Source organism: Coregonus clupeaformis, chromosome 6 (genome assembly GCF_020615455.1).
Source record: "Coregonus clupeaformis isolate EN_2021a chromosome 6, ASM2061545v1, whole genome shotgun sequence".
Lineage (NCBI taxonomy): Eukaryota > Metazoa > Chordata > Actinopteri > Salmoniformes > Salmonidae > Coregonus > Coregonus clupeaformis.
This window is the reverse complement of record NC_059197.1, coordinates 17,328,910-17,351,058: the sequence shown is the minus strand read 5'-3', so window position 1 is coordinate 17,351,058 and position 22,149 is coordinate 17,328,910. Positions and strand designations below refer to the sequence as shown.

The 22,149-nt window shown below is 43.8% G+C and overlaps 1 protein-coding gene across 1 annotated transcript in view; it reads right to left on the bottom strand.

Moving 5' to 3' along the window:
• The window catches only part of LOC121567776 (proton-coupled amino acid transporter 4-like), a 205,306-nt gene that overhangs the window by 172,092 nt on the left and 11,065 nt on the right, over positions 1 to 22,149 (bottom strand). The window contains exons 6-8 of the mRNA XM_041878046.2: positions 20,699 to 20,794; positions 14,099 to 14,183; positions 3,671 to 4,087 (exon numbers count right to left, since the gene is read on the bottom strand). Coding sequence (XP_041733980.1) covers positions 3,671 to 4,087; positions 14,099 to 14,183; positions 20,699 to 20,794 — 598 coding nt within the window. The remainder of the gene's footprint in view (positions 1 to 3,670; positions 4,088 to 14,098; positions 14,184 to 20,698; positions 20,795 to 22,149) is intronic.

Here is a 22,149-nt window from a genome sequence, read left to right as displayed (position 1 = left end):
TTTAGCAGTTCTTCAAATAAATAAAGTATACTTTTATGACTGTTGGATAACAACTATCAATCACTAAGATCATGTATTTTCAGTCTCGCGAAGCAACTGCTTTCTATCCCTCTCAATCACACGTTCTCTCTTCTCCCAGTGTCTGCTCCGCACAGACCGGACAAGTTTAAGAGGGCCCGCAATGGATTATGGTCATTGTAGTTAATTACCACTTTTTCTGCGCAAAACTATGTAGAATATTGGCCTGTTGGAAACTACAACATCGCACAGTTCAGGCTTAATCTGATATATCACTACAGAAACTGCACATCGAGCTCACAGAAGAAAAAAAAAAACGAAATAGAATTCAAATAATTGAACAGACGTCGGTCAATTAGTTGTTTAAAAATCGGTTAATCACTCAGCCCTACACAGGAGACATGCAGTGGATACAAGGAAGTCTCATGTTTCACAGAAGCAGACAGTACAGACACAAGGGGTACAGACACAGGGAGGTTCCATCTTTTACACACAGACAGCTACTTCCCAGTTCCCACACACACAGACAGCTACTTCCCAGTTCCCATACTCACAGACAGCTACTTCCCAGTTCCCACACACACAGACAGCTACTTCCCAGTTCCCACACACACAGACAGCTACTTCCCAGTTCCCACACACACAGACAGCTACTTCCCAGTTCCCACACACACAGACAGCTACTTCCCAGGTCCAACTCACAGACAGCTACTTCCCAGTTCCCACACTCACAGACAGCTACTTCCCAGTTCCCACACTCACAGACAGCTACTTCCCAGTTCCCACACTCACAGACAGCTACTTCCCTGTTCCCACACACACAGACAGCTACTTCACAGTTCCCACACACACAGACAGCTACTTCCCAGTTCCCACACACACAGACAGCTACTTCCCAGTTCCCACACACACAGACAGCTACTTCCCAGTTCCCACACTCACAGACAGCTACTTCCCAGTTCCCACACTCACAGACAGCTACTTCCCAGTTCCCACACTCACAGACAGCTACTTCCCAGTTCCCACACTCACAGACAGCTACTTCCCAGTTCCCACACTCACAGACAGCTACTTCCCAGTTACCACACACACACAGACAGCTACTTCCCAGTTCCCACACTCACAGACAGCTACTTCCCAGTTCCCACACTCACAGACAGCTACTTCCCAGTTCCCACACTCACAGACAGCTACTTCCCAGGTCCAACTCACAGACAGCTACTTCCCAGTTCCCACACACACAGACATCTACTTCCCAGGTCCCACTCACAGACAGCTACTTCCCAGTTACCACACACACACAGACAGCTACTTCCCAGTTCCCACACTCACAGACAGCTACTTCCCAGTTCCCACACTCACAGACAGCTACTTCCCAGTTCCCACACTCACAGACAGCTACTTCCCAGTTCCCACACTCACAGACAGCTACTTCCCAGTTCCCACACTCACAGACAGCTACTTCCCAGGTCCCACTCACAGACAGCTACTTCCCAGTTCCCACACTCACAGACAGCTACTTCCCAGTTCCCACACTCACAGACAGCTACTTCCCAGTTCCCACACTCACAGACAGCTACTTCCCAGGTCCAACTCACAGACAGCTACTTCCCAGTTCCCAGGTCTCTATCTGAGGTACACTACATGGCCAAAAGTATATGGACACCCCTTCAAATTAGTAGATTTGGCTATTTCAGCCACACCCATTGCGGACAGGTGTATAAAATCGAGCACACAGCCATGCAACCTCCATAGACAACCATTGGCAGTAGAATGGCCCGTACTGAAGAGCTCAATGACTTTCAATGTGGCACCGCCATAGGATGCCACCTTTCCACCAAGTCAGTTCCTCAAATGTCTGCCCTGCTAGAGCTACCCCAGTCAACTGTAAGTGCTGTTACTGTGAAGTGGAATCGTCTAGGAGCAACAACGGCTCAGTCACTAAGTGGTAGGCCACACAAGCTCACAGAACGGGACCGCCAAGTGCTAAAGCGCGTAGTGCGTACAAATCATGTCCTTGGTTGCAACACTCACTACCGAGTTCCAAACTGCCTCTGGAAGCAACGTCAGCATAAGAACTGTTTGTCGGGAGCTTCATGAAATGGGTTTCCATGGCCGAGCAGCCACACACAAGCCTAAGTTCACCATGTGCAAAGCCAAGCGTCATCTAGAGTGGTGTAAAGCTCGCCACCATTGGACTCGAGCAGTGGAAACGTGTTCTCTCTGTGGTCCTCTGTAGCTCAGCTGGTAGAGCACGGCGCTTGTAACGCCAAGGTAGTGGGTTTGATCCCCGGGACCACCCATACACAAAAATGTATGCACGCACGACTGTAAGTCGCTTTGGATAAAAGCGTCTGCTAAATGGCATATTATTATTATTTCTCTGGAGTGATGAATCACGCTTCACCATCTGCCAGTCCGACAGACTAATCTGGGTTTGGCGGATGCCAGGAGAACGCTACCAGCCCGAATGCATAGTGCCAACTGTAAAGTTTGGTGGAGGAGGAATAATGGTCTGGGGCTGTTTTTCATGGTTTGGGCTAGGCCCCTTAGTTCTAGTGAAGGGAAATCTTAACGCTACAGCATACAATGACATTCCAGATAATTCTGTGCTTCCAACTTTGTGGCAACAGTTTGGGGAAGGCCCTTTCCTGTTTCAGCATGACAATTCCCCTGTGCACAAAGCGAGGTCCACACAGAAATGGTTTGTTGAGATCAGTGTGGAAGAACTTGACCGGCTTGCACAAAGCTGACCTCAATTCATCCCAAAGGTGTTCGATGAACTCAACCCCATCGAATACCTTTGGGATGAATTGGAACGCTGACTGTGAGCCAGGCCTAATCGCCCAACATCAGTGCCTGACCTCACTAATGCTCTTGTGGCTGAATGGAAACAAGTCCCCGCAGCAATGTTCCAACATCTAGTGAAAAGCCTTCCCAGAAGAGTGGAAGCTGTTATAGCAGCAAAGGGGGTCCAACTCCATATTACTGCCCATGATTTTGGAGTGAGATGTTCGACGAGCAGGTGTCCACATACTTTTGTAGTGTACATTAATGACAGGCTTCAGGTCAATATCAAAGCCACCCCAAGGGGTCGCCTCTCCACAACACTTTTAGATTGGTTAACGCTTGTCTTGAACTGTCTTGTCTAGGGTTTAAAAATGGTTTCCCGAAATCCCTGTTGGAGGGTTCCCGGAATCAGGAGGGAAGAATAGGAAATCCAGGATTTCTGGAAAACCAGGAAATGTATTGAAAGCACCCTAGTCTTGTCACTGTCAGTAGCGTGGCAGAGCTAACATCAGTCCTTTGAGTGACAACTTATTTTTTGTCACAATCACGACACATTCCCTTTGACTGATTGTCATGACACCAGTCAGGCTATGGTAATGAGAGTGTAAAACAGCTAGGGGGGATATGGTCAGGTGTTAATCTCACAATAGCGTGTGCCTCACACACCCATTTGTGGGACAATTATACAGAAGAATGTATAATTGTCCCACACACCCATTTGAATCACAGATTTTAAGTGCCCAGGTTGAGAACCGTTGTGCAGGAGGATGACATCATCTGGAGCGTGACAAACACATAACCAAACTGTACTAGGGGAGTGTTAAGCATGGACAACAGTTTCCCATTGACTTCTTCCACTTACCGTCGTGATGTACTGGAAGATGATGATGACGCTGACGGCCATGCAGACGTTGGCCAGCAACGACAGGACGGCCATGTTCTTCAGGTCCTTCATGAACACCAGCAGGATGAGGAAGGGCAGGAAGAAGAGCATGTAGAGACGCAGGTCCAGCGCCCAGGGCTCAGAGGGCACCGTGGTGGGTAGAGGGACCAGGGGCTCAGAGGGCACCGTGGTGGGTAGAGGAACCAGGGGCTCAGAGGGCACCGTGGTGGGTAGCGGGACCAGGGGCTCAGAGGGCACCGTGGTGGGTAGAGGGACCAGGGGCTCAGAGGGCACCGTGGTGGGTGGAGGGACCAGGGCTGGCACCATGGAGGTGTTGGCGAAGGACAGGGATTCATCTGCCAGGGTGATGTTTACACCTTGGTAGCCCTCAACAACCTAGAAAGGAAGGAATGAATACACACAGGTGCAGGCAGGCATACGCACACACACACACACACACACACACACACACACACACACACACACGCAAACACCCACACAAAAAGGTGTGATTAATGGAGGTGTGTTCATGAGTGAGGCTCACCTCTCCCCTTCACCCTGTCGACCTTCAGGAAGGCACCTTCAGATAGACCTTCAGACAGAGATCACACTAAACTAAATCTACAGCAATTACGGCTGCTGTGTGTTCTCTCCTCGCCAGAGAAAACCATTTTAGGAGCTGAAGTGAAGAAGTGGATTGGTCTCTTGATTGTCGATAAGCAGCTCTCCCGCTCCTATCAACAACAAAAAACTTTCCCCAGAGAAATAACGATCAGAAAACTTTCTGGGATGAAAGAATATTCAACACAACACCAGGGAGAGGACTAGAGATGGGAGGGGGTAGTGGAGAGGAGGGAGGGGGTAGTGGAGAGGAGGGAGGGGGTAGTGGAGAGGAGAGAGGGGGTAGTGGAGAGGAGGGAGGGGGTAGTGGAGAGGAGGGAGGGGGGGCTCACAGCTCAGGCAAGAGAGAAAGCAGATCAGGGTTGCATTAAATTAGACTGTCTGCTTATACATTTTAGTCATTTAGCAGACGCTCTTATCCAGAGCGACTTAGAGGAGCAATTAGGGTTAAGTGCCTTGCTCAAGTGCACATCGGCAGATCTTTCGCCTAGTCGGTTCCATCAGCAGTGTGTACACTGTACTGTATGTATGTAGCTAGCTGTTGTCATACTATGAACACATACAGAGATGGGTACGTACAGGTAACTGCCAAAATTAAGGAAACACTTTTGTAAATGAGGGATACCAGAATCTGTCCACGAAAATAAGCAGACGAAGTGAGGAATTTTTGTATGGAGGTCAATGAGAGAGTGTCGAATTTGGCCAACAAATTTAATTTCTAATTTGCTTCATGAGGCTTTTTGATCTAATAGAAGTTTTGTAATGGTTAGGTTGTTTACGAATGCACTGATATAAACGTGAATGCACGTGGCATGTCGGCAACTTTGACTATATCGGAGTTGTGCCTGTTGTCATCGAGATAGAGGACTCATCGTGGATATAACCCATCTTAACATGGACGATGCCATTGAGTGCTTCCACCATTTTAAAGTAGTCAACTGTGTCGGGATTCCTAAGAGTTGGGAGCAATCAGACAATGAAGAAGAAAATGGACTACTTCAAAATGGTGATAGCATCTGTGACTGCATGGGCAGCGCCATTAAGGCTATAATGGCACAGATACAAAGATGAGTCCTCTACCTCCCACCTGCCTTCCATATTTTAGGACATGTATTTCCATTGTTAGAGCGGTCACTGGAATAGCTTGTTAATATAATAGACAATCTTTGGGGATACAAAGTATATTGAAAGCAGGTACTTCCACACGAGTTTGGTTCCTGAGTTAATTAAGCAATTAACATCCTATCATGCTTAGGGTCATGTATATTATTTTGTCTACCATGGCTAGAAGAGATTTCAGTTACTTTGAAAGAGGGGTCTCAAAGGAGCGTAGGGGGTTTAAAGGGTGTGTGTTTGTATCAGTCACTAGATCTCAACCCAACTGAACACTTATGGGCGATTCTGGAGTGGCACTTGAGACAGCGTTTTCCATCACCATCAACAAAACACCAAATGGAATTTCTACATTTTAGCTCTTATCCAGAGCGACTTACAGTTAGTGGGGTGCATACATTATTTTTTTATTTTTTTCATACTGGCCCCCCAACTGAGCTACATCCCTGCCGGCCATTCCCACCCCTACCCTGGACGACGCTGGGCCAATTGTGCGCTGCCCCATGGGTCTCCCGGTCGCGGCCGGCTATGACAGAGCCTGAATTCGAACCAGGATCTCTAGTGGCACAGCTAGAACTGCGATGCAGTGCCTTAGACCACTGCGCCACTCGGGAGATAATTTCTCATGGAAGAACGGTGTCACATCCCTCCAATAGAGTTCCAGACACTGGTAGAATCCTATGCCAAGGTGCATTGAAGCTGTTCTGGCAGCTCATGGTGGCCCGACGACACTATGTTGGTGTTTCCTTTATTTTGGCAGTTAACGGCATGTGCTGCTGTAGGTTGAATGACACAGACCCGAGAGTGCATTTACTACAGTAAAGTATGCCTGCTTGTATAAACTGTGTAGTAAACTCAATATCTACCATGTTTATGCTTGTAGCTTGTTTGTTGTTGTTGCCAGGAAATAAATTATGCGAGAGAGAGAGAGAGAGAGAGAGAGAGAGAGAGAGAGAGAGAGAGAGAGAGAGAGAAAGAAAAGGCAGTGTGTGGTAGTGATTTCATTTGATAGAGTAGTACAGGGCTTCCTTCCTTGGTAAACTCTACTCTAGACAACTAGTACTGATATACAGTAGCCTCATATTATCCCATAAGGTGGAATACTGCATCACATCATCTCATAACCAAGCACCATAGAGAGATGGACACCAAACAAGATAGATAATAATAATAATAATAATAATATGCCATTTAGCAGACGCTTTTATCCAAAGCGACTTACAGTCATGTGTGCATACATTTTTACGTATGGGTGGTCCCGGGGATCGAACCCACTACCCTGGCGTTACAAGCGCCATGCTCTACCAATTGAGCTACAGAGGACCCTAGATACTACACACAGTGCATTCGGAAAGTATTCAGACGGTATCACTTTTTCCACATTTTGTTACGTTACAGCCTGTTTCTAAAATAGATTAAATCGTTTTTTTCCCTCATCAATCTACACACAATACCCCATAATGACAAAGGAAAAGCAGTTTTTTAGAAATTTTAGCAAATGTATTAAAAATAAAAAACTTAAATATTACATTTACATCAGTATTCATACCCTTTCCTCAGTACTTTGTTGAAGCACCTTTGGCAGCGATTACAGCCTTGAGTCTTCTTGGGTATGACGCTACAAAACAAATCAAGTTTTATTTGCCACATGCGCCGAATACAACAGGTGTAGACATTACCGTGAAATGCTTACTTACAGCCCTTAACCAACAATGCATTTATTTTTTAATAAAAAAGTAAAATGAAACAACAACAAAAAAAGTGTTGCGAAAAAAAGAGCTAAAGTAAAATAAAATAACAGTAGGGAGGCTATATACAGGAGGGTACCGGTGCAGAGTCAATGTGCGGGGGCACCGGCTAGTTGAGGTAGTTGAGGTAATATGTACAAGTGGGTAGAGTTAAAGTGACTATGCATAAATAATTAACAGAGTAGCAGTAGCGTAAAAAGATGGGGTGGGGGTGGGGGGGGGCAGTGCAAATAGTCCGGGTAGCCATGATTAGCTGTTCAGGAGTCTTATGACTTGGGGGTAGAAGCTGTTGAGAAGCCTTTTGGACCTAGACTTGGCGCTCCGGTACCGCTTGCCGTGTGGTAGCAGAGAGAACAGTCTATGACTAGGATGGCTGGAGTCTTTGATCATTTTTAGGGCCTTCCTCTGACACCGCCTGGTATAGAGGTTCTGGATGGCAGGAAGCTTGGCCCCAGTGATGTACTGGGCCGTACGCACTACCCTCTGTAGTGCCTTGCGGTCGGAAGCTGAGCAGTTGCCATACCAGGCGGTGATGCAACCAGTCAGGATGCTCTCGATGGTGCAGCTGTAGAACTTTTTGAGGATCTGAAGACCCATGCCAAATCTTTTCAGTCTCCTGAGGGGGAATAGGCTTTGTCGTGCCCTCTTCATGACTGCCTTGGTGTGTTTGGACCATGATAGTTCGTTGGTGATGTGGACACCAAGGAACTTGAAGCTCTCAACCTATTCCACTACAGCCCCGTCGATGAGAATGGTGCTCAGTCCTCTTTTGTTCCCTGTAGTCCACAATCATCTCCTTTGTCTTGTTCACGTTGATGGAGAGGTTGCTATCCTGGCACCACATGGCCAGGTCTCTGGCCTGCTCTGGTGGTCTGCTTGAAACATGTTGGTATTACAGACTCAGTCAGGGACATGTTGAAAATGTCAATGAAGACACTTGCCAGTTGGTCAACACATGCTCGGAGTACACGTCCTGGTAATCCGTCTGGCCCTGCGGCCTTGTGAATGTTGACCTGGTTAAAAGTCTTACTCACATCGACTACGGAGAGCGTGATCACATAGCCATCCAGAACAGCTGGTGCTCTCATGCATGCTTCAGTGTTGCTTGCCTCGAAGCGAGCATAGAAGTGGTTTAGCTCGTCTGGTAGGCTTGTGTCACTGGGCAGCTCGAAGCTGTGCTTCCCTTTGTAGTCTGTAATAGTTTTCAAGCCCTGTCACATCCGACGAGCGTCAGAGCCGGTGTAGTACGATTAAATCTTAGTCCTGTATTGACTCTTTGCCTGTTTGATGGTTCGTCGGAGGGCATAGCGGGATTTCTTATAAGTCCCGCTCCTTGAAAGCGGCAGCTCTACCCTTTAGCTCAGTGCGGATGTTGCCCGTAATCCATGGCTTCTGGTTGGGGTATGTACGTCCGGTCACTGTGGGGACGACGTCATCAATGCACTTATTGATGAAGCCAGTGACTGATGTGGTGTACTCCTCAATGCTATCTGAAGAATCCCGGAACATGTTCCAGTCTGTGCTAGCAAAACAGTCCTGTAGCTTAGCATCTGCGTCATCTGACCACTTTTTTATTAACCGAGTCACTGGTGCTTCATGCTTCAGTTTTTGCTTATAAGCAGGAATCAGGAGGATAGAGTTATGGTCAGATTTTCCAAATGGAGGGCGAGGGAGAGCTTTGTATGCGTCTCTGTGTGTGGAGTAAAGGTGGTCTTGAGTTTTTTGCACATTTAACATGCTGGTAGAAATGAGGTAGAACGGATTTAAGTTTCCCTGCATTAAAGTCCCCGGCCACTAGGAGCGCTGCCTCTGGATGAGGGTTTTCCTGTTTACTTATGGCCTTATACATCTCATTGAGTGCAATCTTAATGCCAGCATTAGTTTGTGGTGGTTAAATAGACAGCTATGAAAAATATAGATGAAAACTCTCTTGGTAAATAGTGTGGTCTACAGCTTATCATAAGATACTCTACCTCAGGCGAGCAAAACCTTGAGACTTCCTTAGTATTTGATTTTGTGCACCAGCTGTTGTTTACAAATATACACAGACCGCCACCCCTTGTCTTACCAGAGTCAGCCGTTCTATCCTGCCAATGTAGCGTATATCCCGTCAGCTGTATTTTGTCCATGTCGTTGTTCAGCCACGACTCGGTGAAACATAAGATATTACAGTTTTTAATATCCCATTGGTAGGATAACCATAATCGTAGGTCATCTAATTTATTTTCAAATGATTGAACATTGGCTAATAGGATTGATGGAAGAGGCAGTTTACTCGCTCGCCGTCGGATCCTTACAAGGCACCCCGACCTACGTCCACGATATCTCCGTCTCTTTCTACTGCGAATTAAAGGGATTTGGGCCTTGTCGGGTGTCTGTAGGATATCCTTCGCGTCCGACTCGTTGAAGAAAAGATCTTCGTCCAATACGAGGTGAGTAATTGCTGTCCTGATATCCGGAAGCTCTTTTTGGTTATAAGAGACGATGGCAGAAACATTATGTACAGAATAAATTACAAATAACGCGAAAAAACACACATAATAGTACAATTGGTTAGAGGGCTGTAAAACGGCAGCCATCTTCTCCGGCGCCTTCTCAATGCTTGGCACACCTATATTTGTGGAGTTTCTCCCATTCTTCTCTGCAGATCCTCTCAAGCTCTGTCAGGTTGGATGGGGAGCGGCGCTGCACAGCTATTTTCAGGTCTTTCCAGAGATGTTCGATCGGGTTCAAGTCCGGGCTCTGGCTGGGCCACTCAAGGACATTCAGAGACGTGTCCCGAAGCCACTCCTGCGTTGTCTTGGCTGTGTGCTTAGGGTCGTTGTCCTGTTGGAAGGTGAACCTTCGCCCCCAGTCTGAGGTTCTGAGCGCACTGGAGCATGTTTTCATCAAGGCTCTCTCTGTACTTTGCTCCGTTCATCAGAGTTCAATCTTGGTTTCATCATACCAGATCATGTTGTTTCTCATGGTCTGAGAGTCCTTTAGGTGCCTTTTGGCAAACTCCAAGCGGGCTGTCATGTGCCTTTTACTGAGGACTGGCTTCCGTCTGACACTCTACCATAAAGGCCTAATTGGTGGAGTGCTATAGAGATTGTTGTCCTTCTGGAAGGTTCTCCCATCTCCACAGAGGAACTCTGGAGCTCTGTCAGTGAGCATTGGGTTCTTGGTCACCTCCCTGACCAAGGCCCTACTCCCCCAATTGCTCAGTTTGGCCGGGCGGCCAACTCTAGGAAGAGTCTTAGTGATTCCAAACTTCTTCCATTTAAGAATGATGGAGGCCACTGTTTTCTTGGTGACCTTCAATGCTGCAGAAATCTTTTGGTACCCTTCCCCAGATCTGTGCCTCGACACAATCCTGTCTCAGAGCTCTACGGACAATTACTTCGACCTCGTGGCTTGGTTTTTGCTCTGACATGCACTGTCAACTGTGGGACCTTATGTAGACAGGTTTGTGCCTTTCCAAATCATGTCCAATCAATTGAATTTACCACAGGTGGACTCCAATCAAGTTGTAGAAACATCAAGGATGATCAATGGAAACAGGCTACACCTGAGCTCAATTTCGAGTCTCATAGCAAAGAGTCTGAATACTTATGTAAATGTAAATGTGCAAAATTTATAAAAACCTGTTTTCGCTTTCTCATTATGGGGTACTGTGTGTAGATTTATGAGGATTTGTTTTATTTAATCCATTTTAGAATAAGTCTGCAACGTAACAAAATGTGGGAAAAGGGAAGGGGTCTGAAAGCTTTCCGAATGCACTGTATGTCCCAAAGACCTCTACTGAAATATATCCAGTAACCTATTATTTATTGAGTATGGACAATGATAAAAGATGAGTCCTTTATCGCTATTGCCGGTTGTTCACACGCGTATCTGCCCTCTCACTGGCTAGAATGGTACCACCTGATCTCGCCTCCTCCCGCCTGCCTTCCGTCTTTGAGGATATTGTATTTCCATTGTTAGAGCGGTCACTGGAATATCTTGTGAATATAATAGACAATCTTGCCTTTAATGAACTCTTATTTTCGTAAATGAAGTACTATAATATAAAAGAGGTGGGCAGACCCAATGTCCTCTAACATGGACCAATGGCTGTCCAGAATATGATCCTGGCTATACCATCAAAAACTGTAAAGAACAAAAGACTACATGGTAAAACTGAGAAAATTGCATATTAGAGATTTTAAAGAGTTTGAAAGATTATTTACAGAGTGAAAACAAAGGTATACATTTTTATAAGAATCAAAATGGAAGACAAATGACAAACGCTGTCCTCATTAGAACCTAGTCTGGGAATAGAGATGTACCCACAATGCAACGGGCCTATCTGACCTCCAGGCCCAGGCCCCCACTGACTGCTGACCTCTTCCCCACTCCACTCACCCCAGTGTCACTCACACACATTGGCCAAGCCAATCAACCAGCGGCATACAGATCATTAAAGCAATCTAAATATTGTATCAGATTTGTTTACTTTTTCTAATTCAGAATAAATAGTCAAACTCACATCTCATCTGCCATTTTTGTAATTCTGAAGCTCTGGTGGCTTTGACCCGTTCAACCCCACTGTTTGTTTAACAACCAATAAAAAGCTTAGCTCAGATTTTGACAAATAAACTATTCTGTAAGTACTACTACATGAGCGTAAACAATTAGTAAATTGAGCACATTAGCCCAAACACACACCCGGGTCAGCAGTAAATGTTTTCTGATGAGCTGAGAACACAGAGGGTATGTGGGAGGTCAGTTAGCAGAATGCCTAATTAAGCTACATGTTTGGACTGAGGAGTTGCAACCCAACAAGTAACAAACTGCACTCCGCACAGACAGAGAGAGAAAGAGAATGGAGAGACAAAAAGAGGGAGAGAGGAGAGAGAGAGAGAGAGAGAGAGAGAGAGAGAGAGAGAGAGAGAGAGAGAAAGAAAATGGAGAGAAAAAGAGGGAGAGAGGAAAAAGAGAGAGAGAGAGAAGAGAGAGAATGGAGAGACAAAAAGAGGGAGAGAGGAAGAGAGAGGAGAGAAAATGGAGAGAAAAAGAGAGAGAGAGGACAGAGAGAGAGAAGAGAGAGAGAGAGAGAGAGAGAGAGAGAGAGAGAGAGAGAGAAAATGGAGAGAAAAGAGGGAGAGAGAGGAAAGAGAGAGAGAAAAGAGAGAGAGAGAGAGAGAGAGAGAGAGAGAAAATGGAGAGAAAAAGAGGGAGAGAGGAAAGAGAGAGAGAGAGGAAAGAGAGAGAAGAGAGAGAGAATGGAGAGACAAAAAGAGGGAGATAGAGAGAGAGAGGAAAGAGAGAAATATATATTTAAAATGTTCTGTCATAACCGTTTTAGAGTTTCAGTATATTTTCATTTAAATATAAGATTGTACCATACTTCATCACTCTGATAGTACTACTCCTGGCAATGTCCTACCAAATAATCACATTTGAGTTTTGAATTAAAGAGGCATGAGGTCTTTATCGTTGTCCATATATACGGAAATGGTTGACCATCAGGAGGAGATCACCATTTAATACAGAGAGATAGACAGTTCATAAATTGTGAGGGAGAAAGAGTGAGAGAAAGAAAGAGAGAGTGAGAGAAAGAAAGAGAGTGAGAGAAAGAAAGAGAGTGAGAGAAAGAAAGAGAGAGTGAGAGAAAGAAAGAGAGAGTGAGAGAAAGAAAGAGTGAGAAAGTCAGGCAAGCAGAGAGCTCAGGGATGAAACACCACTAGCATCTCCTAGGGAACGTTGTGTGTCACTGCAAGTCTACTATTAGAACAGCTCAATAGTTGGGATGACGATGGAAATACTGGGTGGTTCGAGCCCTGAATGCTGATTCGCTGACAGCCGTGGTATATTAGACAGTATACCACGGGTATGACAACTGCTCTAATTATGTTGGTAACCAGTTTATAATAGCAATAAGGCACCTCTGGGGTTTGTGGTATATGGCCAATATACCACGGCTAAGGGCTGTATCCAGGCACTCAGTGTTGTGTGGTATATTGTCCATATACCACACCCCCTCGTGCCTTATTGCTTAAACATACTATCTAACTGAGGGGTATATCACAATGCAACAGGGATTGATAGGTTAGGCAGCTTAGTTGAATATGGGTTATTGAGAATATCAAGTTATGATACCAAGTCAGTATCTGTACCGGATTGATTTGGATTGGTCAGTGACACAACACATTTCATTGCTTTTGAAAGATAGGAATACTACAGTTTTATTTGATTTATTAGGATCCCCATTAGCCGACACTAATGGCAACAGCTAGTCTTAAATCTCCATCTCTACATTCAAAGACTCAATCATCCGACACTCTTACTGACTCTTGTGGCTGTTTCGTGTGACGTATTGTTGTCTCTACCTTCTTGCCCTTTGTGCTGTTGTCTGTGCCCAATAATGTTTGTACCATGTTGTGCTGCTACCATGTTGTGTCACTACCGTGTTGTTGTCATGTGGTGTTGCTACCATGCTGTGTTGTCATGTGTTTCTGCCATGCTATGTTGTTATCTTAGTTCTCTCTTTAAGTGGTGTTGTGGTGTCTCTCTTTAAGTGGTGTTGTGGTGTCTCTCTTTAAGTGGTGTTGTGGTGTCTCTCTTTAAGTGGTGTTGTGGTGTCTCTCTTTAAGTGGTGTTGTGGTGTCTCTCTTTAAGTGGTGTTGTGGTGTCTCTCTTTAAGTGGTGTTGTGGTGTCTCTCTTGTCGTGATGTGTGTGTTGTCATATATTTTTAATCCCAGCCTCCGTCCCCTTGGTAGGCCGTCATTGTAAATACGAATTTGTCCTTAATTGACTTGCCTAGTTAAATTAAGGTTAAATACAAATAAATTACAAATAAAATAAAATACTGAGACACTTCCACAGTCATTTGTTTTGATTGGTAGGCTTTTTAGAACACAACACACTGGTCTGTATTTGATTGGTGGGAATAGAGCCTACCTGTTTGATATTCTCTGCCAGGAACACAAAGTATGCACTGCAGAATCCCAGCTGTGTCAACACCAGGAAGAAGTTGACCAGGTGCCTAGAACAGGACAGAAGGACAGGAGGGGGGACACATAAACATGTTAAAATAGCTCTGAAACATCTGGATGGCTTCTACGATGTTAGAATACAGCAGTTCTGTTCTGTACTATTTTACTCTTTAATATTCTATGAGCATCAGGGCATCTTCACTGCTAGCATGACATTTTTCTAAAGTAGCAATAATAACCTAATCAGAATCCCGTCGCGACTGCTCCTCTTGCCTGTGGCTAAATATGTTCCTTACTATAGCTGGTGATTAGCTAAACCAAATGTAATCAGCATATGAAGCGTAAGACTGGTAAATCTGGTGAGCACACACCGACAAGACATCTAAAGACTCTCGAACAAAAGGTACATGTTAAATTAGTTTTTCAACTAAATCAATAAAGTGGGTATAAAACATTGTCAGACGTACTCAGGTAGTATATTACTGCTGTTGTAGTCAGGTAGTATATTACTGCTGTTGTAGTCAGGTAGTATATTACTGCTGTTGTAGTCAGGTAGTCTATTACTGCTGTTGTACTCAGGTAGTATATTACTGCTGTTGTAGTCAGGTAGTATATTACTGCTGTTGTAGTCAGGTAGTATATTACTGCTGTTGTAGTCAGGTAGTATATTACTGCTGTTGTAGTCAGGTAGTATATTACTGCTGTTGTAGTCAGGTAGTATATTACTGCTGTTGTAGTCAGGTAGTATATTACTGCTGTTGTAGTCAGGTAGTATATAACTGCTGTTGTAGTCAGGTAGTATATTACTGCTGTTGTAGTCAGGTAGTATATTACTGCTGTTGTAGTCAGGTAGTCTATTACTGCTGTTGTACTCAGGTAGTATATTACTGCTGTTGTAGTCAGGTAGTATATTACTGCTGTTGTAGTCAGGTGGTATATTACTGCTGTTGTAGTCAGGTAGTATATTACTGCTGTTGTAGTCAGGTAGTATATTACTGCTGTTGTAGTCAGGTAGTATATTACTGCTGTTGTAGTCAGGTAGTATATTACTGCTGTTGTAGTCAGGTAGTATATTACTGCTGTTGTAGTCAGGTAGTATATTACTGCTGTTGTAGTCAGGTAGTCTATTACTGCTGTTGTACTCAGGTAGTATATTACTGCTGTTGTAGTCAGGTAGTATATTACTGCTGTTGTAGTCAGGTGGTATATTACTGCTGTTGTAGTCAGGTAGTATATTACTGCTGTTGTAGTCAGGTAGTATATTACTGCTGTTGTAGTCAGGTAGTATATTACTGCTGTTGTAGTCAGGTAGTATATTACTGCTGTTGTAGTCAGGTAGTATATTACTGCTGTTGTAGTCAGGTAGTATATTACTGCTGTTGTAGTCAGGTAGTATATTACTGCTGTTGTAGTCAGGTAGTATATAACTGCTGTTGTAGTCAGGTAGTATATTACTGCTGTTGTAGTCAGGTAGTATATTACTGCTGTTGTAGTCAGGTAGTCTATTACTGCTGTTGTACTCAGGTAGTATATTACTGCTGTTGTAGTCAGGTAGTATATTACTGCTGTTGTAGTCAGGTGGTATATTACTGCTGTTGTAGTCAGGTAGTATATTACTGCTGTTGTAGTCAGGTAGTATATTACTGCTGTTGTAGTCAGGTAGTATATTACTGCTGTTGTAGTCAGGTAGTATATTACTGCTGTTGTAGTCAGGTAGTATATTACTGCTGTTGTAGTCAGGTAGTATATTACTGCTGTTGTAGTCAGGTAGTCTATTACTGCTGTTGTACTCAGGTAGTATATTACTGCTGTTGTAGTCAGGTAGTATATTACTGCTGTTGTAGTCAGGTGGTATATTACTGCTGTTGTAGTCAGGTAGTATATTACTGCTGTTGTAGTCAGGTAGTATATTACTGCTGTTGTAGTCAGGTAGTATATTACTGCTGTTGTAGTCAGGTAGTATATTACTGCTGTTGTAGTCAGGTAGTATATTACTGCTGTTGTAGTCAGGGAGTATATTACTGCTGTTGTAGTCAGGTAGTATATTACTGCTGTTGTAGTCAGGTAGTATATTACTGCTGTTGTAGTCAGGTAGTATATTACTGCTGTTGTAGTCAGGTAGTATATTACTGCTGTTGTAGTCAGGTGGTATATTACTGCTGTTGTAGTCAGGTAGTATATTACTGCTGTTGTAGTCAGGTGGTATATTACTGCTGTTGTAGTCAGGTAGTATATTACTGCTGTTGTAGTCAGGTAGTATATTACTGCTGTTGTAGTCAGGTAGTATATTACTGCTGTTGTAGTCAGGTAGTATATTACTGCTGTTGTAGTCAGGTAGTATATTACTGCTGTTGTAGTCAGGTTGTATATTACTGCTGTTGTAGTCAGGTAGTATATTACTGCTGTTGTAGTCAGGTAGTATATTACTGCTGTTGTAGTCAGGTAGTATATTACTGCTGTTGTAGTCAGGTAGTATATTACTGCTGTTGTAGTCAGGTAGTATATTACTGCTGTTGTAGTCAGGTAGTATATTACTGCTGTTGTAGTCAGGGAGTATATTACTGCTGTTGTAGTCAGGTAGTATATTACTGCTGTTGTAGTCAGGTAGTATATTACTGCTGTTGTAGTCAGGTAGTATATTACTGCTGTTGTAGTCAGGTAGTATATTACTGCTGTTGTAGTCAGGTAGTATATTACTGCTGTTGTAGTCAGGTAGTATATTACTGCTGTTGTAGTCAGGTAGTATATTACTGCTGTTGTAGTCAGGTAGTATATTACTGCTGTTGTAGTCAGGTAGTATATTACTGCTGTTGTAGTCAGGTAGTATATTACTGCTGTTGTAGTCAGGTGGTATATTACTGCTGTTGTAGTCAGGTAGTATATTACTGCTGTTGTAGTCAGGTGGTATATTACTGCTGTTGTAGTCAGGTAGTATATTACTGCTGTTGTAGTCAGGTAGTATATTACTGCTGTTGTAGTCAGGTAGTATATTACTGCTGTTGTAGTCAGGTAGTATATTACTGCTGTTGTAGTCAGGTAGTATATTCCTGCTGTTGTAGTCAGGTAGTATATTACTGCTGTTGTAGTCAGGGAGTATATTACTGCTGTTGTAGTCAGGTAGTATATTACTGCTGTTGTAGTCAGGTAGTATATTACTGCTGTTGTAGTCAGGTAGTATATTACTGCTGTTGTAGTCAGGTAGTATATTACTGCTGTTGTAGTCAGGGAGTATATTACTGCTGTTGTAGTCAGGTAGTATATTACTGCTGTTGTAGTCAGGTAGTATATTACTGCTGTTGTAGTCAGGTAGTATATTACTGCTGTTGTAGTCAGGTAGTATATTACTGCTGTTGTAGTCAGGTAGTATATTACTGCTGTTGTAGTCAGGTAGTATATTCCTGCTGTTGTAGTCAGGTAGTATATTACTGCTGTTACAATAAGTAATTAAAGGTCTCATTAAGATATATTCAATGAATGAAGTCAAACTGAAGTCATTTAAGGGGAAACAATAATACTCAGACCACCACTCAAACCTTTTATTCTAACGCTACATTAAATGCACTTTTTCCTCATCTATAACAACACTTAATAAACCAGTAAGCATTCTGTTGGACCAAAACCGCATCTATGAATCTCAAATGAAATGCTGTGGTAGTGAATTTAAGTGAGTCAGCCCAAATCAATGGAGAGTGCTTTTGGATTGTCAGTCAATTCATAACATGCACTTCATAAATGCAATCCATTATCATGGGGGAGTCGCATAGATTAAAGCTTCCTCTTTGTCAAACATGAACACACAGCCGGCGAACCTCAGTATTGAACTGACTGTAGAGATACAATATATTCGGAGAGTATTCAGACCCCTTGACCTTTTCCCCATTTTGTTATGTTACAGCCTTATTCTAAAATTGATTAAATACATTTTTTCCTCATCAATCTACACACAATACCCTATAATGGCAAAGCGAAAACAGGTTTTAAGAAATTTTTGAAAATCTATTAAAAAAACGGATGTACCTAATTTATATAAGTATTCAGACCCTTTGCTATGAGACTCGAAATTGAGCTCAGGTGCATCCTGTTTCCATTGATAATCCTTGAGATGTTTCTACAACTTCATTGGAGTCCACCTGTGGTAAATTCAATTAATTGGACATTATTTGGAAAGGCACACACCTGTCTATATAAGGTCCCACAGTTGACAGTGCATGTCAGAGCAAAAACCAAGCCACGAGGTCGAAGGAATTGTCCGTAGAGCTCCGAGACAGATTGTGTTGAAGCACAGATCTGTGGAAGGGTACCAAAACATTTCTGTAGCATTGAAGGTCCCCAAGAACACAGTGGCCTCCATCATTCTTAAATGGAAGAAGTGTGGAACCACCAAGACTCTTCCTAGAGCTGGCCGCCCGGCAAAACTGAGCAATCGGGGGAGAAGGGTCTTGGTCAGGGAGGTGACCAAGAACCCGATGGTCACTCTGACAGAGCTCCAGAGTTCCTCTGTGTTGATGGGAGAATCTTCCAGAAGGACAACCATCTCTGCAGCACTCCACCAATCAGGCCTTTATGGTAGAGTGACCAGACGGCAGCCACTCCTCAGTAAAAGGCACATGACAGCCCACTTGGAGTTTGCCAAAAGGCACCTAAAGGACCCTCAGACCATGAGAAACAAGATTTTCTGGTCTGATGAAACCAAGATTGAACTCTTTGGCCTGAATGCCAAGTGTCACGTCTGGAGGAAACCTGGCACCATCCCTACGGTGAAGCATGGTGGTGGCAGCATCATGCTGTGGGGATGTTTTTCAACAGCAGGGACTAGGAGACTAGTCAGGATCGAGGGAAATGAACGGAGCAAAATACAGAGAGATTTTTAATGAAAACCTGCTCCAGAGCGCTCAAGACCTCAGACTGGGGCGAAGGTTCACCTTCCAACAGGACAACGCAGGAGAAGTCTTTGAATGTCCTTGAGTCGCCCATCCAGAGCCTGGACTTGAACCCAATCGAACATCTCTGGAGAAACCTGAAAATAGCTGTGCAGCGATGCTCCCCATCCAACCTGACATAGTTTGAGATGATCTGCAGAGAAGAATGGGAGAACATCCCCAAATACAGGTGTGCCAAGCTTGTAGCGTCATACCCAAGAAGACTCGAGGCTGTAATCACTGCCAAAGGTGCTTCAACAAAGTACTGAGGAAAGGGTCTGGATATTTCAGTTGATTATTTTTTATAAATTTGCTAAATAAAATAAAAACCAGTATTTGCTTTGTCATTATGGGGTATTGTGTGTAGATTGATGAGTGGGAAAAAACAATTTAATCCATTTTAGAATAATGCTGTAACGTAACAAAATGTGGAAAAAGTCAAGGGGTCTGAATACTTTCTGAATGCACTGTATGTATTGTTAACCACAGTGGGGGTCGGGGCTGTTTAAGATGAGGAAGGGCGATTTTTGTTTTTTTCATGAGCATGGTCTTATTTCTATTCCATTCACCCACTTCAATAGGTTTAGGCTACTACATGATACTCAAATGTTCCCTATACCCATCATGAGGTTGCTACAACCTAGCCTATGAATGAAAGTTTACAACGTAGGTGCGCAGAGATCAAGATAAAAATTTGAGGTGACAGACAGTGACACATGGACAGACAGTGACACATTCAATACTGCCTTGAATATACCCCTGATCACATGTAAACACAGTTCTTCACTTTCATAGCAGCCACGTTGTATTCCTTCTCGCATCTACACGCTCTCCTCCTCTCACCTTTTCCCTTCGCTTGTGGACTTCAATGCACAACACATCAGCTGTATGTGACCAGGCGAAAAAACCTTTCCAAGCCAAACCATATCATAACCGCTACACACAGCCTACATCGTTGTCACCATATTAGCTAAAGTAACGTCATAGTCAACATAGCTAATAGAACTACTAGTAACACGTTAGTAAACCCGCTACAATCATGCAGTAACGTTACAGTGTACAGTCAGTTAGCAGTTTAGCACTTACATTTGTAAAACCAAAAGCTTACCTTGAGTTCCAATGTCGTGTTGGATAGTCATAGCCAGCTAGCTAACATAGCATCCATCTGTTTGAGCCGGTTGTTTGAGTAGGCTAAACTAGCAAGTTGAATTTGCTAGCTAAGTAAGTGAAAGTTAAATGAAATGACAACATATCTCTCTCTCTCCATCTTCCTTCTCCTAAAATTTTGAAGAAATTCATTTGTTTTATCTAAAAAGGATAACTTATTTTTATGAAATTCAATGAGGATGGTCCTCCCTTCCTCCGAGGAGCCTCCACTGGTATAGACGTCTTTAAATTATGGATGTGATCCCAAACGGTCTGATATATCAAAATCAATTCTTACCATTAGGCCCTTGTTGACCATTGTCACATATATGAGGGACTTGAATAGCTTCTAGGGGCCAAGGGATAGGGGTGAGTCATCAATTTGGGATTGGGCATTTTTCAACACCTGCAGCACCCATTGGCCCCAAGAGGAGTCATGTGACTATATGGGTGATGGGTCATAGGTTGACCTCCAGATGCCTAGAGCGTTCTCATCTCACCTCCCAAATCTGGCACTCTTCCTGAAGCACTGGTAGGAGCTGTGCTCCATGGAGAAGGCCACTGTGTCACTGTACCCCATGGGAGGTCTCTTCAACCTGGGAGGGAGAGGAGAGGAGAGGAGAGGAGAGGAGAGGAGAGGAGAGGAGAGGAGAGGAGAGGAGAGGAGAGGAGAGAGAGAGGAGAGGAGAGGAGAGGAGAGGAGAGGAGAGGAGAGGAGAGAGGAGAGGAGAGAAGGGTGAGAGAAGAGGGAGAGGGTAGAAGAGGGAAAGAAAGAAGGAGGCTGATTCTATAATCACTTTATTTAATTTATTTTACATTTTAATTTCCCCCAGATTTCTAATCTTACTGAAAAACGCTCAACTAATGAATATTTCATATTGTGGAAAAAAGCTTGGCTGTCATCCCCTTACTCAGTACTTTGTTTTCGTTTTGCATTTTTCTATTTGGTCTTGAATCAAACACACCCCTATGTTAGCGTGTCCATAGACGACTGTATCGTCCTGCTGCATTATTCTAATGCTCAAGTCAACTGTCTTCCCCTCCTCTCCTTCTCAGCTCTTCTCCCCTCTCCCCCCTCCCCTCCTTCTCAGCTCTTCTCCCCTCTCCCCCCTCCTCTCCTTTTCAGCCTTCTCCCCTCTCCCCTATCCCCCGCACATTGGTGCGGCTGGCTTCCGGGTTAAGCGGGCGGGTGTTAAGAAGCGCGGTTCGTCGGTTGATGTTTCGGAGGACGCATGACTCGACCTTTGCCTCCACAGCCCATTGGGGAGTTGCAGCGATGACACAAGATCAAAATTGGGGAGACAAAGCAATAATAATTATAATAATAATGCCCAATAGCATTAGCCTATTGCTGCCATTTGTTGGGTAGGCCTACGGTAGGCAATCGCCTTTGTTGTTAATTAATTTAATGCCACAATACAATAACCTGTTGGTATTTTCCCTATAAACAATGACTTGACTTACTTTTGATATTACCCTAATAAAGGTTTGGTGTGGTATGGCTATCATTAGGCTTAGCTACAGCAGGCCTATGAAGGCAGTGCACACCGGCACTCAAAATTAATGAATAAGCCTCCTTCTGTACACCTATATATATATTAATAGCAGTAGTAGCCTAACTGACAAGTATAAAGAAATCCACGTCGATGTTGGGAACATGGCACCGGCATATATCTATCTGTCTTTCGGTCTCTCTAGGGCTAGGCCTAAGCTTGTCTCCTTTAATATTTATTTAGTAAATATGAATATCACACAGTGGAAGGCCTATAGGCCTACAGTATATGCATGCGATGCCCTGATGCATTTATCGCTCCAATCTCTGACAGCTGAACCGTGAGGTAGACTACTATTGTTTAAGGAAAGTAAAAACCAATAAAACAATAGACTATAAAGTTTTGAAAATGCTACACATCGAAACACAACAAATCGTTTTTTTGAAATTTGTTATAGG